At 25.6% G+C, this 18,041-nt stretch overlaps 1 protein-coding gene across 1 annotated transcript; it reads left to right on the top strand.

Moving 5' to 3' along the window:
- Positions 1-224: 224 nt before the first annotated feature.
- Positions 225-17,763, top strand: LOC129963349 (dolichyl pyrophosphate Man9GlcNAc2 alpha-1,3-glucosyltransferase-like). Its single transcript, XM_056077675.1, has 14 exons — positions 225-429; positions 774-858; positions 2,376-2,465; positions 2,864-2,952; positions 4,859-4,941; positions 5,365-5,429; positions 5,662-5,844; positions 8,040-8,175; positions 8,789-8,874; positions 10,444-10,528; positions 11,338-11,408; positions 13,607-13,675; positions 13,803-13,944; positions 16,562-17,763. Exons 1-14 carry the CDS (start codon positions 339-341, stop codon positions 16,763-16,765), a joined length of 1,479 nt encoding a protein of 492 aa, XP_055933650.1. The 5' UTR covers positions 225-338; the 3' UTR covers positions 16,766-17,763.
- The last annotated feature ends 278 nt before the right edge of the window (positions 17,764-18,041 follow it).

Below are 18,041 nucleotides of genomic sequence, written 5' to 3'. Positions count from 1 at the left end.
CAAATGAAAAAGAAGTAATAATATATTTCAACACTTCAAATAATAAAATACCCTTTGCTACTGTAAAAAAAATTGAAAAGAATTTCAATGATTCGTTATTCATATGATGATCTTGACCAAGTTTATTTAAAACAGTTTCTCATTATAAAGTTAAAAAATATATTAATTTGGTGAATCACAACTCAACTCCTAGTTTGAAAATTTAAATGCTGATTTGCGGCTTATTTTGTTTACCTTTTCGAAATCCGATGACTTGTCAATTCACGTGTCGATTTAACTGTTGACTTTTCATTATATTGTAAATTATTTTATAAATTCGTACCTTAATCTGAATCAACATGATCATAAATGGTGTAGATGACTTAATGTATTTTGGTGTTTTATTATCTGTTGCTGTCCGTTGGGCTGTATCCAGGTTTCCGTATTCAGGTAAACATATTTAGAAATTAACTAATGACATTAATTATTATTTTAAGCTTATTTCAAAAATGGAAGTATGAATTTTGTTAACACAGTAACTTAGTTTAGATTTAATTTTATAAAATAAGCTGTTGAATAATTTTTTTACCTAAAAAATTTTGAAATGCTAGAGATCATTTATGATTCCGAATTTTTCTAAGTAATTTCATCATTATTATGTTATTCTTAAAAGGTAAAATGATGCTTAAAATAAAATTAATTGATTTTTTTAGGTATATTAAAAGTATTGATTAAAACGTTGTTTTAATATAAGTATGTTAAATTAATGTCTAAAAATTGTGTCTATATTTTAGGAGCAGGTAAACCACCTATGTTTGGAGACTATGAAGCTCAGCGTCATTGGATGGAAATTACTGTAAATCTGCCGACACATGAATGGTAATTTTATCTTTTTTGTTTATTGTTAATGTTTATAATTTCACTTAAACTTTTCTTATTTCCTACCAAATTATAATTCAGATTGATATAATATCGGTTACCATTTGTAAATATTATGTTGGAAGATTATAAAATATGTGCACATTATGAAAAAAATGTTGTATTATAATATACATACTTACTATTGATATACAGTACACTCCCGAGTATCCACTTAATGTGGCGGAACACCAGACCGGATAACAAAAAATAGGCGGATAGGCTGAAATTCAATGAATTCATTTCTTTGCCCACCAATTCCAGAAGACAAACTTTTTATGCCAAGTATCACTGTTATGAAACTTTTTTTCTCGCTTCTTATCAAAGGTATTCATGGTTTTTCTTACTTTTATTGCACTTCCACTAGCTTATGCAACACACTACTTTTCAATTTCTGCTCAATCTTTGTCCAGTCCCTCACTGCACTTTTCCTAACTCCATTTTTTGCTGTTACACCAGAGTCTAATCACAATATGTTGTGTAATTTCTCCTTCATATTCATTACAACTTTTTTCATTTATCACCCATTTTGAATTTTTCACTGTGGTATACTTAAGAAAGTATTAAGCATACCCTAAGAACATTTTATGAATACTCTATGTACTGTGCAGTTACAATCAGGAACAGCAGCAACAACTGAGGTCCATTACACATTGACGAAACAATGAACAACCAGCAGAACGCTACTTTTTTCCTGTCACAGCTTGTATTTTATAATGACACATAGGAGGATCATAGCAGATGCCTGCTTCCAATGTCTTCTTGGCAATGTTGCCAATGCAGACCTTGCCTTTCTCATTTTATTGCAATAAAAGAAAACTAGGCCGGATAGTCTCGACCTGAAGGCTCAGGAGTGTACTGTATTTAAAACCAATTCTCTATGAACTTTTGTGGGAATACTTTTGCTATTAAAGGAGTTTGTAAAAAACTTTAGCTGTTTTTTTATTTGACTTCTATGAAATTAGCGATTTGTTAAGATTTTGAAATTTGCATGGTTAAACTTGCTATAAAAGCTTTATTACAGAAAGAAAGTTTCACCATCAAAAACTATAGTACAATCTTTTAAATGATAGTATCTGATATTAATAAAATATTTAAAATAGAAAAAAATTATGTATCTTTTAGTTATTATAATATAATACAAATTACATAAACTAACAGACTATAAAATTTTTGAATTCCTGTGTACTGACTGCTTTGTAATAACATCAAATTTTTCTCTAAAAATTCGTCATATACAGAAACGTTATTAGGCAGTTCGTTATATACTGAAACGTTCGTTATATCAGAAAAGAGCTTAGCCTTTTTTTTTTTAATTATATGATTACCTTTCTATTATTTTTTTTTCTTTCTTACCTTTTTTATGTGTACTGTCAATGTTTCTCTCTAATTATGTATATCTGCTTTCAATTTAATTTATGTTCTTTTACTTGAATACTATTTAAATTAATAACTTATTCTCCCTCTTTGTATTTCAGGTATAAAAATTCAACAAAGAATGATCTTCTCTATTGGGGTTTGGATTATCCACCACTAACTGCCTACCACAGTATGATTTGTGGTTATATGTAAGTTAAATGCCCTTGTAAAATAAGATAATTCTTCCTTAAGATTTTATGCTATTTGACCAATAGTTAATTTATTATATTTAAATTCTGTGTAGATTTTTTAATGACTTTGGTGTTGTAATTATTCTCAATTATTTGTTTAATATGCATAATCTTATTTTGATGTATCATCATTGGCACAATCTTGCTTTAAGCTATTTGTCTTATTCTTTTAATACAGCTTATCTTCTTATGGCAAAATATTATAATTTGAACACCAAAAATATGTAATAAAATAAGATTTATGCAATTTAAATTAAACAAATATATATTATTAAGATATTACATTATCAAAATATTTTTCAAAATTTCTGTATATTTTTGAGATAAGCGATTTCATTAGAATTATTTATTTACAGAGCCAAGTGGTTTAATCCTGACTGGGTTGCATTAAATACTTCTAGAGGATATGAAAGTTATCATCACAAAATATTCATGAGATCAACTGGTATGTTCAGTTGAAATTTTTTTCTTAATTTTTTTTTTTTAAAATTTGTTTACATTAAAATATATTTATTGCAATTTTTAAAGATCATTGTAATAATAGAGACAAAATTTTACAGATGAAAAAGTGAACGATGCACATTTTCTTAATTCTTAAGTTATGGCAAAATTCCATACTGTAGTTGAATTACAATTTACAGTGTGTTCTATTTATTAAAACTTTGCTAGAAATGCTATGTGTTATTTTTACTTAATAAAAATTTATTGATTTAAAATCTTACTGGATATCAAATTTAAGATTTAGGATATACAAAAAAAATCACTTTTATTATTTTACATTATTAAAGTCATTGCAATTGTAACTTATCTATTTCTTCATTTTCTAATTATTGATATATTCTATGATATGGGAAATTCAATTTTTAGCAAATGTGACTTATAACATTTTGCCATCTCAGCACTGAAATACAGATTCTTTTTAGTTAATATATATATAAGAAAAGTTAATATATATATTTTCCTGTTCATAAGTCCATTATGAACAGGAAAAACAGAATATTACAATCCTTAATCACTAAGCAATTCATGCCAAATACGTATGCCATTTAAGTATTTATTTTTATGAGTTCAGACATTTTGTTTTAAGATTAATCAAAGAAGAGTATAAATTAAATTATATCAAACTAGTATTATTTATTAACATACTGTTGTATACATTAATAAGTTTTGCATTAAATATTTATTTATATAAAAGTCTTCTGTACTCTTCTGCATAAATTTTAATTTTTTATAGTTATATTAAATTAAAAATTGTGTTTAGATTAAAATATTCTAAATTGTTTTCCTTTTTAGTTAAAAATTTCAAAAGATTGACTAGTTTAAAAATTGTGTCCATAAGTTTAAAAATGTTTTTTTTTAAATATATAAAAACTGATAGTCATAAATTTTATTAAGGTTTTAATAGATTAAGTTTAAAAATGAAAGAGTTTAGTTTATGACTACTTTCTTATTTATTTAAAATTTGAAACAATTGTTGTTGTTTTTTTCTTTTATGGTGATTATTAATATCAAAAATTAGTAAATTAAATTTATTCCATTGTAAAATGAAACCAAAACTTCAATTTGTTTTCCTTTCTAAAATTCTTTATTTGAAAGAATTAAAAAAATAATTTCTTTCATTTAATTCATTGGTTTTATTGTGTAAAATTGAGATTTGCACGTGATTAGGAAATTTTTGAAGAGCACCTTTCAAGAAGTGAATGTTTTCATATTATGCCTTGTTTGTAAAATTTTCTTCGCTGACTTTTCTTATGGATTGATCATGTTATCCATTTTATCTGCCAAACTTTATTTGAAATAACACATATTTTGTTTTTCTTTTCTCATGAAAATAACATTTTTTTGTTCTAAATTATTGCATAATTATGTGAAATAGGCAAACTTTAGTGCCTGATTTATAGCTGGTGATATCCTTATTTGACACTGCCTTGCACCTGTGAAGCAGTTATTTCCATTAAACTGCTTGCTTCATAGTACGTTTGAATGTTCTAAATAGACGAATATTTTTTTTTTAAGTGTGTGGCAAATTTTAAAATATGAAAAATAATCCAAATGTTTTATTTATTTAGAAAAATTAATTTCATTGCATCATAGTAATGTTAAGGATCTGAAAACAATTATTCTTATTTTTAAAATTGTATAAAAAATTGCCAAATCATATAATTATTTCAGTGAGCAAAATTCACCACAATATTTGAGATCCCTTTATATTCTTTGATGAGAATACTTATTCAATATAAAGTAGTATTTTTCAAAATTGCTAAATATAATAGCTCTATCTTTCATATTGTAGAACAAAGCAAAATTCATGTTTAATGCAATTTTTCTCATTTATATTGTTATGATTTCAGTTGTAGGAGCTGATGTAGTGTTCTATGTTGCTCTAATTGTCTATTGGACTATTGTCTATAAACCATGGAATTTCAGAAATAAGGTAAATAACTGCATTTCTTTATATGAATAGAATGCTAAGAATTCATAATAAAAACTAAAAATTAACACATATGTTTGCATAAATTTTGAAAAAGGCCAGAAATATTTCGCAAAGGGCTCTAACAATATTTTCATCACATTACACTACGATATTTCAAATGTATTCTCATTTTTTTAAAAATATATATGTCACTTACTATAGTTATTGTATTTTAGTCACATATTAATGAATCATTTAGAAATATTTTATTTATTCATCTGATTTTTGAATTTTCCAGAATCAAAAGGGAGTTTGATGGTATAAATATTGTTTAAAATTTCATCTATCTTTGTTTTCACCCCAAAAGATAGTTGTTTTTTTATTTCTTTTTCAATAATATTTAGTGTATTAGTTTCTAAAAACTTTAAATAAATTACATTTTAGGCAATTGCTGCTGGACTTTGTTTACTGTATCCAGGACTGATCTTAATAGATCATGGTCATTTTCAGTATCCTTTATGAGCGTAAGAAATATATGTAAAATAATTCACTTAAAAAATAAAAATGCAATTTTTAACATTTTTTTTTATTTTGTTGATTGTTTTATTGTTGTATCAGTTAATGAATTAAACTCTGTCATCATTTTCATGCTTAAACAGTCTGATTTTTAACATTTTATAAGATACATGTTTTTATTTTATTGAAAATTTTTGTCAATTTTTTTCCTTAATATTATGTTATATATAACTCTGTGAGTCTTGGTTTTACCCTGTGGGCAATTATCTCCATGATGTCTGGCCATGATCTAATTGGTGCTGCATTTTTCTGCCTGGCTCTACATTACAAGCAAATGTCTTTATACTATGCTTTACCATTCTTTTGTTACCTATTAGGTACTTGTTTAAAGCTTCCGTGGACCAAAAGGTAAATTTGTCGTGTCTGTATATTTTATAAAGCTTCAGATTGTAATACTACAGGTTTCTTACTTTAATATTGATTGCATTTCATGACTTTTATTTTCATCTAATTTTGCTAAACAGTAAATGGAAAAATCTTTTGTTTGTTGTGTTTAACCGCGCCCCCTTCCCCTTTCTTTTTTACCATGATTCTGTATTTTCAGTTATAAAAGTCTGACCAAATTTAAGACGAGGAGGAACTCACATTGAGTTTGATCATTGTTTTAAGAAATGAGGGCAAAATAATATAAATATTTCTTAACCAGTCACATAGAAGGAAAAAAAAATTGTCTTCAAATCTAAAAGAAAAAAAATCTAATTGAAACCTTTAGAAATCTAAAGAACAAGAATGAAGATTGACTAACAACCAATGGTTTTTCTCATAAAATCAATGGAAGAGGAATTTCTTTTTCTGCTTTAGTCAGTAATGTTTTCAAGTTTTTATGTAGAAAATTGTAAGTGATTAAATCATTATGGATCATGTGTTTCTAGGTCTTTCGTGGCCTTTAAATGTAAATGATTTTCCTTTTAAATATATGTATTATGCTTTACAGACACACACTCATATATATATATACGAAATAAACAAAAATATAAGCATTATGGAAATGTCAATTAAAAACTATTTCTGTAACAATCTAAAAAACTAAAATTATTTCTGAACCAAGCTAAAAAAAACCACAATTGTATTTTGAGAGTGCTAATGCTGCTACTACTGAAACACAGATGAACATAATCAATAAAAAGGAGAAAAAATAGAATCAAAAGTTTGACATTGGCAAAAGGCTTGGCATTTCTAAGCAGGAACAGTATTAAGACGCGGGAAACATAATGGGACACTTTTTTTGGTAGATGTTTTGTTTTAACTGCTACTGGTATGTTCTTCCCTTTTTTGTTTTAATAATTCATTGTGAGTGTTCTTTTATAGTTTATATTATGTTATTGTAATTTTCGCTTAAATTGATGGTTGTATTTTATGTATTTTTTTTTTCTATAATAATTGGTGTATCTCTTGGGCCTCAATTTTAGAGGACTTTCGGCTCACGAGGGGTCAGTATTGTTGGACAAAAAGTCAGACCCTTTAGAGAAAAAATCCCTTGTTTTGAATCCCAGCCTGAAGGTGACCTTTGAGAAAGTCTTCATGCTGGATTTTTTTTTTTTAATTTTTGGTTCTATTTTTTCTTTTGATTCTATTTTTTTCCCCTTTTTATTGTATATATATATATATATATATATAATTGCATAAACCAATAACTAATACAAAATACCAATATTTGATACTTAATAAATTATATTAATATGTATCAATTTAGAATAATGTGTTTATATTAACGGCTGTTTAACTGATGGGTAATGATACATTATGTAACCTTCTGCAAATTATCAGCTTGACTCTTACTTATATTTCATAATAAAGAATAGAAACAATTGCTTATAAATTGTTAATTACAAACTTTTATTCATATATTTAAGTTCTTTTATGATTTATCTAGATTCATATACTGTTTTGTATATGAATTGTCATATTGCCTTATTATATATATATATTTAGAAACTCAAAATTTAAGAAAACCCATTCTTTTATTGGAAAAGATTTTTTTGCATGTTTCAATTGATGATAAAAAGAAATATCCTCAGAAAAAATAGTGTTTGCACATAACTTTTTGCAATTAGTAACTAAAAAAACTAAGCACAAATAAAAATTATTATGTTTTAAAATACAATCATGCATCATAGGCTTTGTATAAGTATTTAAACAATAAGAAAAAAATCTTAAATTTGAAATTAAATTATAAAAACTTTAAAAATGTCTCATTTTTATCATGCATTATAAGTGAAAGTGGCGACTTTTACGTTGTGCCATTAAATTGTAAGACTCAAGTTGCTGTATTTTCTTCCAATTTTCACTTAAATCAATGTTATTTGCGGTTAATATTATATGACCTTTGTCTGCTCCCCCCCCCAATCTAATAAAAAGTATTTATCATTTTTGAAAATAGTAGATAAATATTTCATTTTTTAAGGAATATCTATATTTGTTTTTAATGTACTTAAAAAAATTGTTAGCTTTTTTTTTTAGTTTAATCTTCATTATAAATTTTATCCATGCATGTTGAATTGCAATAGTCTATATAATCCAACCATGATTTCTTGCTTTCCTAGGATTGCAAAGTTTCTGAAGTTGTCATGTGTAGTATTGATTGTATCAGGCATTTGTTGGATGCCTTTCTTAAGGAGTTTGGATGATACATTAGCAGTTGTGGAAAGATTGTTTCCATTTTCTCGGGGATTATATGAGGTGAACCATAAAATTTATATCTTCAAATATATTGAAAATAAATTTCTATAGTTATTAGTTTATATCTAGTAATCCAACTTAGATACACGTTTTATAAGCAAAAATGTAACTCTTGTTAGTTAGCAAATTTTTAAGTTTGTTCATTGCAATAAAATGAAGTTATAAATGTGTATGCTTAAAATAAACAAATATTTCAATCGAGCTTTCAAAAAATGTTCTAATTAATCTTATAGATGATACTTATACTTAATATTTTATTAAATCTTATACATGAATATACATTGCAGAAAAACTATAATATCTTTCTGCAAAATTGACATATAATTTATGTTAAATACATTGAACATCATTTATTTAAATTTTCATGTTAGTTATAAATTGTAGAAATATTAAATGTTATTTATAGTTAATCTTGGATTGTAACAAAATGTACAATAAATTTACATTTTCTATTCTGAAAGGTCTTTAAAGAAAGAAAGATATATTAGGAAAAATTAAGAGATTCTTAATTTTTCCTAATGTGGCTTGTAATAACAGCTAAATAATTTTTTTTAAATGCCATTTAAGACTTTACTATATAATTTAAATTGATTAACCAAAATTTTTTATTTAGGATAAAGTTGCAAATATATGGTGTATGTTATCAGTCGTGATAAAATGGAAGTCTCTTTTCTCAACACCTACTCTTGTGAAAATAAGGTGGGCTTTTTAAAAATTTCCCTTGTATTTTAATCTTAACACTTCTTCTAACACTTCATATTTTACATAAATATAAAAATCATTGCATCATCTCATTAAGCAATATTCTATATTTCCTTTATTGTATTAACCAATTGCCTGCTGCAGGCATATATATATGTCTCCCTAAATCAATGTGTTAACTGCCCCTGGCGTATATATATGTCTCGCAACTATATATATATATGTGGCACTGGGGACCGAATCTCGCAAGTTATCCTCAGCAGGTAAGGGGTTAAATACTAGTCACATTTGAAGAACAGCTCGATCACCAAGAATATTATTTCTATTTAATTTCATTTAAATCATTTGGATATATGTCAAAGATTTCCCCAACTTATTGATTATTATAACCATGTTATTTTAATTGTCTTCCATGTTTTTGCTTCACTGTGTACATGATTTTTCCAGTGGAGACCAGTCTCGTAATCTTGTAAACTATACAGTTATTAAACAGAATCCTTCTTCCATAGCTTTTAACAATGGAAGAAAATTGCATGATTAAGTATTAATGAAAATAGTTTGAATTTCAGGGCAACAATGTACTATGGTGTTGGAAATCAAGCAAAAAAAAGGAAATATTTTTAGAAAATGACCAAAATTCACATGTTTTTTTATTACATTGTTATCATTAAAAGGGTATTTTTTTTTAATTTTGAAATTCATCTATGCAGTTATATTTTTGGAAGTTTATTGCGTAAAAATGTCATAATTTAGCTTAATTTTTAATTAATTAAAATTTTTAAAAAAAATCGATCTGAGGTGCATATTGCCACCCTCTAAGATATATATATATATACACACACACACATAACTACATTTTGTAGTTTTAGGTCAAACAGTCAATTCTTAGTAATTATTCAGTAATGTAACAAACACATTCTAGAAATTGAATATTTCAAAATAAAACCAGCATGTTGATTCTTTAGTTCAAAATTTCTCTTCAAATGAATCTGGCCCACAAGGATGTTTTTAAAGACAGTACACAATAAATAGATTCCTTTTTTAAAGCTGTTACGAATGAAATAAGAAATTACCTTTGCAGTTTAAACCAAGATTTCCTTATTTGTTAAAATTATATTTCTTATATTGAAAGCATACTGTTTTATTTCTTTACTTATTTTATTCTTAATTCTTTGTTAAAATAAAACCTCTAATTGAGACTTTTTATTTAGGTTTTATTGTATGGCATACAGTGCATCTTAATTTTCTTTTTCATCAACTATAATTATTTTTATGAAGAACTTATAATAATGGGTTCTATAAGCCATTAACGATTCCATAAACCATTTACTGTCATGATATGACTTTCGCAGTTTCGATTTCTTTGATCATGAAAGGAAAACCAAATGATTTAACAATTATGTTTTATTAATCTTCAGGGTTTGTTTTTTTAATTAAGGAATTTTAATAATCTTTATGTATTTGGTCTTTTAGAAATGTTAGTTCTAATTTATCTCATAATTTGTTTAATTTTACCACTTGTAATGAAGTATTTGTTTTTTTTAACTCGGCAATTATGTTTTTTAGTGCCTTTTGTACTTTATTAGCTGTGTTGCCATCATCAATACAGTTACTGCGTAATCCTAGTTTACACAAGTTGAGATTGTCTCTAGTAAGTACAATGTTTTTATAAATGGGTCCATTTTATTAACTTATTTTATTAAATTAACTAACATTTTATAATATTTTATCATTAAGACGAATTCACTTTGTAATATGTAGTTGTGCATTTATGTTAGCTAGTCTTAATATCACTTAGTTTTGACTTTAAAGTTTAGAAAAAATTATCGAAATTATTTGGTAGAACAATAAATTCTAATCATGTTTTTAGTTCATACTGTGAACACCTGAATTTAAGTATATTTCTAGAAACTAAGTGCAAGTTTCATATTAAATGCATTTGCTGCTGGCAATTACTATTATTATCAGTATTATTACAGCCTTTTTATTATAATGAAAGACGGAAAATGCTGTCTTTTTTGTCAGTTGCAAAATTGTAATTTTTGTAGGCTTCTGAATGGGAATGTGTGTTTGAAATATTTTTAATATAATGTAATAATGAAGAAAGCTCCTATTTCCTCCACTGCTTTTTTATAATATTCAATGTTTGTATATCTACAACATTGAATATTATAAAAATTGAATATATATTTTTTAATGTTTGTATACAATAATTGTTGGGCTGATTGACTAATTCCTGTGTAATTTTCATATTGATTTATAAGCATCCATTAAAAAATTATTTTAACTCAAAATATAGTTACTTGTAGAGAATTCAAGTAATATTTTTTGTGTAGTTAAATGGGTTAACTTTTTATTTATTATCCAAGATATCATATATAACCAAAGTTTTTAAATTCAATTTTAAGTGCATGTATGTTTTAAATTCTTTTATTATTATTATTATTATATTTATTGTAGATCAACAGTTCTCTTGCCTTTTTCTTGTTTTCCTTCCAAGTTCATGAAAAAACAATTTTACTGCCTGCTTTGTAAGTTTTCTTTTGGTTCATAATTTTGCATAATACCATACAAACTTTAATTTTGAATTTATTTAAAACTAAACCATGTAGTTTCATATTTATTTTTGTATGATTTTGTTTAGAAAAGCGAAGTTTATGTTGCATAATTTTATTAACATTGCTATATATCAAGTAGCCAAACATTTAGAGATATGACTAATTTCATAAAGCATTGGAAATAATAGTAATAATTCTGCTTTTTTTTAAAAAAAAAATCATATTATTATTCGCTAAGCAATTTACTGTGCAGCAATGAATTGTTTTAATTTAGAATCAAACATCATGTACCCATATGCAGTTTTTAAAAAAGAAATTTTTACCCATTAAATGGTAATTGGTCCCTAATTGTATAACTATATGAATATGTATTTGATATTTATTGCTATATCGGTATATTTATTTTGATAAGATTATAATATTTTGGTTTATTTTAAGCATATAACAATTCTATTTGCTTTGTAAATATTATTTATATGTTCTTCATTTTTATATGCAGAGATATAAAAGTGAAATAAAATCATAGTTATCATATGATAGTTTAATTTCAATTCTCAAAATTTGTGAAGTGAAAAGTGATTAATTTGCTATAAGATTTCATTTTAGTATTTAAAAAATGTTATAAGGATTTCATTGAAGTTTATTAATTTCAAATTAATTCATTCTTTATCTCTCTTCATTTGTTATGTAATTCTTAAATATTGAATGAATATGGTTGAAATTTTGTGAAAATTTTCTTTTGGAAAGAATGAATATGTTTCAATGAAATTTACATTAGAAACTTTAATTAATTAATTAAAAGTTAATTATCCTACATAAACAGTGGCATATTCTGCCATGAAGTAGAATTAAAGATATTATCTGGTAGCATGTATTTTACAATTTCTGTTCATACGATAGATTATATGCAATATGCATTACAAAACAGTACATTTTTAAACTGGAATTAAGTCATTTTTAATGTAAATTTCTTTTTTCTTACTTTAAAATTAGAAAATTGATAACAAGAAGTATTACGGGACAACCCATCAGAATTTTTTGGAAATTATTTAAGTAAGAAGAACTTCTGAACAAATTTAATGTCTATAAATTTCAACATCTAAATAACAATCCAGTTTTCTCCAGGTTTCTATAGCATGTAGGAGTTATTAGATGAATTGCTTGAATGATACATTTCTTCAATTCATCCATAATTTCAGTTTTTGTTTATATGCAACGAATTTAATGAATCCAAAGCATAAAATTCTAAATGAAGTCAAATCTGGAGACCTTGGCAGCCAGGCAATTGGGCCCTCTTTTAAAATCCAACTTTAAAAAAATTTCATATTTTATCTCTGTGATGTCTTTGTGCGGCACCATTATGTTAAACCAGAAAATTTGTTGGATCATTTACCTTACTGCTGAAACCTAATCTTTACTAATAAAATTGAAACTAAATGAAAAAAAAATTAAATGCAACTAATTTAAAAAAGAACTGAATCTAAATCTTTGTAAATGAAACCCGTTGAAAGGTTTCTCGCATTTCTGCCTATTACTGGCTACTGTATTTATGTGTGGTTGATCAGTCTATATAAAGTGCACGGAAGGATATTGTTTGCATGAATAATTTCTTACATTTTTTGTTGTGGTATTTAATATGTCTGTCATTTTTAGTCCTCAGTTTTTTTCCCCCTCTTAATTCTAAATGCATGCTATCTGAAAGTACACATTATGAATTGCATAATAGCAGTAATTTAGGCATGTTTTCTACAAAACCAGCTTTTACAAATAACATTGTATTCAGAGTTTTATATTTATAAATCCTACAACAATTTACCTATATGTTTTAAACCAGTGATATTTGCAACTTACATTATTACTTTAACATATTTTTCTTTATTTTTTATACTTTATATTATTATACTTGAAGAGGAAATTACCAAGATAATTTTTTTAGCATTTATATAACTTTGGATGCATTTAAAAACTTCTTAACATGTAGTTTCAAATCATATAATCTTAGTAAATTTATAACAGAAATGTGCTGCGGAAAATAAATATTATTTATCTGATATTGTATAATCATTTGAGTAGTTTAGAATGATAAAACTAGTCTTAATAATACTCTTTTACTGTCTAAAAATCTACCTTTTTGTATTTATAATATGTATTGTAAATATTTTTTTTTTCAGGCCAATATTATTACTTCTTGAAGACTACCCATTACCTTGTGTGTGGTTTGCATATATATCTACTTTTAGGTAAGTCTTCCTGTGGCCTAAATTTATCTTTCATGTAATATTATATTCATTATTTTATTATTACTTTTAAATGTATCATGTATAAAATTATATCTAATTTCATTATTCTTTGTTGTCTTTATTTTAGTTTAGTTCCATTGTTAGCCAAAGATGGATTGATGATTCCTTTTGTTGCCTTAAGTGCCTTATTCCTAATTGGTGCAATACGAGGTTATGAAGATTTGCTCTTATCACTAAAAACACAATCTTCACGTTATGCAAGTCTCTCTGTAAGTTTTTATTAGAATTATTTAGAGTATATAATAATTTTTTTTAATATCAAATTTGTTACTTTTTTTTTAATTTGGGAAAAGGAAATGTTACTGAAATATATGGTAAATAACATGAATGGAGCCAAGACATTGTTACATAATTTATATTTAAAACATCATGATATTAAATTATATTTAAAATAATTTTCAGTCAAATTTCAATTAAGAAAGTGTCATAAACTTTTTTTTAATGGAAGTGCCATATATTCAGATTTCAGATAGAAAATCTATTGAATTTTATTCAGGCAATCCAAATATAACCAATAAATGATATCTTTTCTCTTAAAACTAGTCATGATTTATAATTATTAAATACTTAATATCTCATTATGATTTTAATAGTTTATTATACTAAGAACTAATTAACATTGAGGTGAAAATCATCTTGTAATTAAGAATGTAACATTAATAAGCACCAAAATTTTTATTCTCAATTTAATCATAAATTAAGGCATTAAAAAATCTAAGGAAAAAATTGAAAATGATTTTAGGTAATTTGAATGGAAGTTTTTGTTCATCTTTATGGTGCATTTTTATACAATTAAAATATTTAATGCTTTCTTTATATGTGGTATCTTTATATGATGTTGTAGTCAAAAATTTGTTTTGAGAAAAAAAAAGTATTTTATATTATGCAATTAGAATAGAAACATTTTATTATCCATCTTTTAATTATGAATTAAAGTAGTTGATAATTCAAAATTTCTCCCATTGTTACAGTATGGGTTATTTGCAGTATTTTTGGAAAAATGTGACTAAGCAATGTCTACAAAGCTTTGTTATGTCTTTTTAATGTGCAGATCATGCAAAAATCTAACATGATATTTCATAAATCTAATAATATGTGTGCATATATATACAGTTGACAAAATGTTTATTTGTACACTTCAATTTTGGAATATTATAGCAAAATAAAATAAGGTAACTAAGTTAAAATTGCATAAATATATTCCAGTGAGGTACAATAATAACAAAATATCAACAAAAAAACAATCACATAAACTTTAGTTGATTAATGAATAAAACTTTATAAACACTATACAAAAAGAGTATTTGTACACTTACTTAGTGACAAATTTTAAACATAATTATAATTATTTTATAGAAATTTAATATTTTGTATGCATTCCATTGGCTTTTGCAATTGCTTCAAAACGTCTTGGCATTGATTCTATTAACTTTTTGGTGGTTTCTTGATCTATTTCTTCCCAAGCTTCCATGAGTGCTTCTTTCAAACTATTTTTACTTGTAATATTTTTTTTCGAACTTGAGCATCCAATAGCATCCACAAATTTTCTATTGGATTTATATCCGGGGATTGTGGTGGAGTTTCAAGGCGTCTTGGCGCATTATAAAGCAACCATGTTATAGTAACTATCGCAGTGTGTTTGGGATCGTTATCTTGTTGGAATAAGAAAGTGTCACCGATACCTAATTTTTCAGCACTGTCTAATAAGTTATGCCGCAACACATCAATGTAACCTAAAGCTGTCATTTTTGTGTCAATAAAGTGTAATTTTCCAACAGCGCCATGAGCTACACAGCCCCAAACCATTACATTTCCACTACCATGTTTCAGGGTCTGAAGTACATTTTTACTATCAAGGGCTGTTTTTTTATTCTTTTTGCCAGATTTTTCGGACACTAGGGGGTGAAACAATTTCAGACTTACTCTCATCTGAAAAAATAACCTTTTTCCAGAAGTCCATCGGTTTGTCTTTGTATTTCATAGCAAATTCTAGGCACTTCTTTCTATTTACTTCAGATATCATTGGTTTTTTTCTCGGAGTTCTGCCTTTTAAAGCAGCACTATGTAACTCATTTCTTATTATTTGAGCAGTCACTCTAATGTTAGAAGATGCGAGAAGGTCATTTGCAATTTTCTAAGCAGAAATTTGTGGTTTTCTAATAGCTGCTTTAACAATACTTCGCTTATTTCTTGAAGTTAATTTACTTGTGCCGCCTGGCCTGCGTTCATTTTCAACGCGTCCAGTATTTTTATATTTTCTTACGATGTAACTAATAGTTGTAAAGGGTAACTTAACCATCTTTCAAATTTCGCGATAAGATTTTCCACTTTTATCAAGGTTAACAATATGAGTTCTCATGTCTAAAGAGACTTCTTTTGATTTCGTGGCCATTTCTCAACTTTTCTCTGCGAGTGACCTTCATTGTTAAAAAAGATAACCTTCAATGTTTAAAAAATACAAACTATCCAAAAAATTAACTATAATGTGAAAAATTACATGAAATCATAGTAATACTTACTGGAGATATAGGTGTACTAATATGCTTTTTGCAAGAAATTTTCCAAGTTTGTTAGATTTAGATTTTATTTTCAATTATTTCAAAATATTTTTTTCGTTTACTTAGAAATAAACAACAAACTCACTCTCACACTTTGCAATAAATAAAATAGCTGCTTATATGTTTCTAAAACTTAAAAAAAAAGTGGTGTACAAATAATCATTTTGCCAACTGTATATTGCAAAATTCTAATTCGTTTATATCAAATGTAATTTTTTTGTGATATTTTTGTTAAGTAATTTTTTTTAATTACGTCCATCTATTACAGTTTTGCATCTCTGTCTTAGGGAGTATAGCTCTTGTTGTAAGTATGTTTACCATCAAACAACCAGCCAGATATCCACATCTCCATGTTCTACTAAATTGTATCTATTCAGGAATTCATTTTGTTGGGTTTCTATTATATTTTAACTATCTCCAATTCATAGAAATTCCATATAACATTTACTGTAAAAAAATAAAATATAATTAAATCTCAGTTCATTACTATCATCCACCCCACTTTTGACATAATTTTTTTAAAAAAAGGTTATAAATGTATCCTATGTCTACTTTGCTATTTGTGAAGCTCTTAAAATCTTCATGTAGTGCCTTAAAAATGTATCAGTTTATGTATTCAAAATGGGTTAAATGATTTTAAAGTTTGATTAATTCTGTACTGTATTTATTGTAGGGGACGGGGAAATAAATTAGAATTTATTAATGAACTTTTCCAATCACAAAGATTATTTCTTCATGTTTTTTTAATGATACTACCAAGATTACATTATCATTTAATTTATTGAAATCTTGTAAGTGAGTTATCAATTAATTTCTTCATATTTATTCTTGGTTATATTTTAATGAAATTGCTGTGTCCAAAAATTTTATTCAAGTGATCTCTATTCTAAAGTATGCTATTTTTGAATATTTTATTATTGTTATTGTGCCATGTGCATGTATGTGAGTTACTGCAATTTCAAGAATATATTGTGATGCATCGAAAGGACAGGAAATATATTTTCTATAATAAGGAATGTAATGTTCATATTGTTTATTCAAGAATATATGCAAGTCATTTTCAAGGTGCTTTTTATACGATAAATTTTATAACTATTGTTACAGCAAATTATAACTGCTATTGTATATATGTCTGTATTTTTTTATAGAAATTTTGCACAAAAAATATATGTTTTGATCGCACTAATCTTGTAATTGCTTGTTTATTGATAAGCAAGAAAGCTGTTTCTCAAAAGAGAAACAGCTTGCAACTGTTATTATAAAAAATTTATTTCTGAAATATTCATAATTATGCAAGAAATCAAAAGAACATGTGTTATATTTATCTAATATTAATTTTTTTTTATGTGTGCTTATGTATCCAGAAGTTTTACATATCATATTTTGTTATAATATAAAGATCATTGAAAACTTATAAATAGAAAAAACTAGCTGAAGTTTTATTATCTGACAAATTCTCAGAATTCCAAGTTCTGACCCTTTTAATTTTTTTTTAAATTTTAAAAAAAAGTTATTTATTAGATAAATAAATCAGATCAAATGTTTAAAAAAAACTTAAAATTTATTTTGGTTGTAAAAATAATTCATTTTTCACTATGGATAAAATCATTTTATTGATTGTCAATACTTTTATTAAATGTTTTTATTTATTGTTTAAATAACATGAGTTAAATGTTGTGTCTGTTACTTGAATAATAGAAAAACTGTTTAAAAACTTTATGATGATGCAAATTTTAAGTATGTTATGT

This window comes from Argiope bruennichi, chromosome 3, assembly GCF_947563725.1.
Source record: "Argiope bruennichi chromosome 3, qqArgBrue1.1, whole genome shotgun sequence".
NCBI classification, from domain to species: Eukaryota; Metazoa; Arthropoda; class Arachnida; order Araneae; family Araneidae; genus Argiope; species Argiope bruennichi.
This window is presented reverse-complemented; position numbering and strand designations above follow the sequence as displayed.

Excerpts from the sequence above, each read along its gene's own strand:
- LOC129963349 (XM_056077675.1), top strand. The coding sequence starts at position 339 with ATGATCATAAATGGTGTAGATGACTTAATGTATTTTGGTGTTTTATTA. Across the intron at positions 430-773 it reads ATCCAGGTTTCCGTATTCAG|GAGCAGGTAAACCACCTATG; the intron begins GTAAACATATTT and ends TCTATATTTTAG. Across the intron at positions 859-2,375 it reads AATCTGCCGACACATGAATG|GTATAAAAATTCAACAAAGA; the intron begins GTAATTTTATCT and ends TTTGTATTTCAG.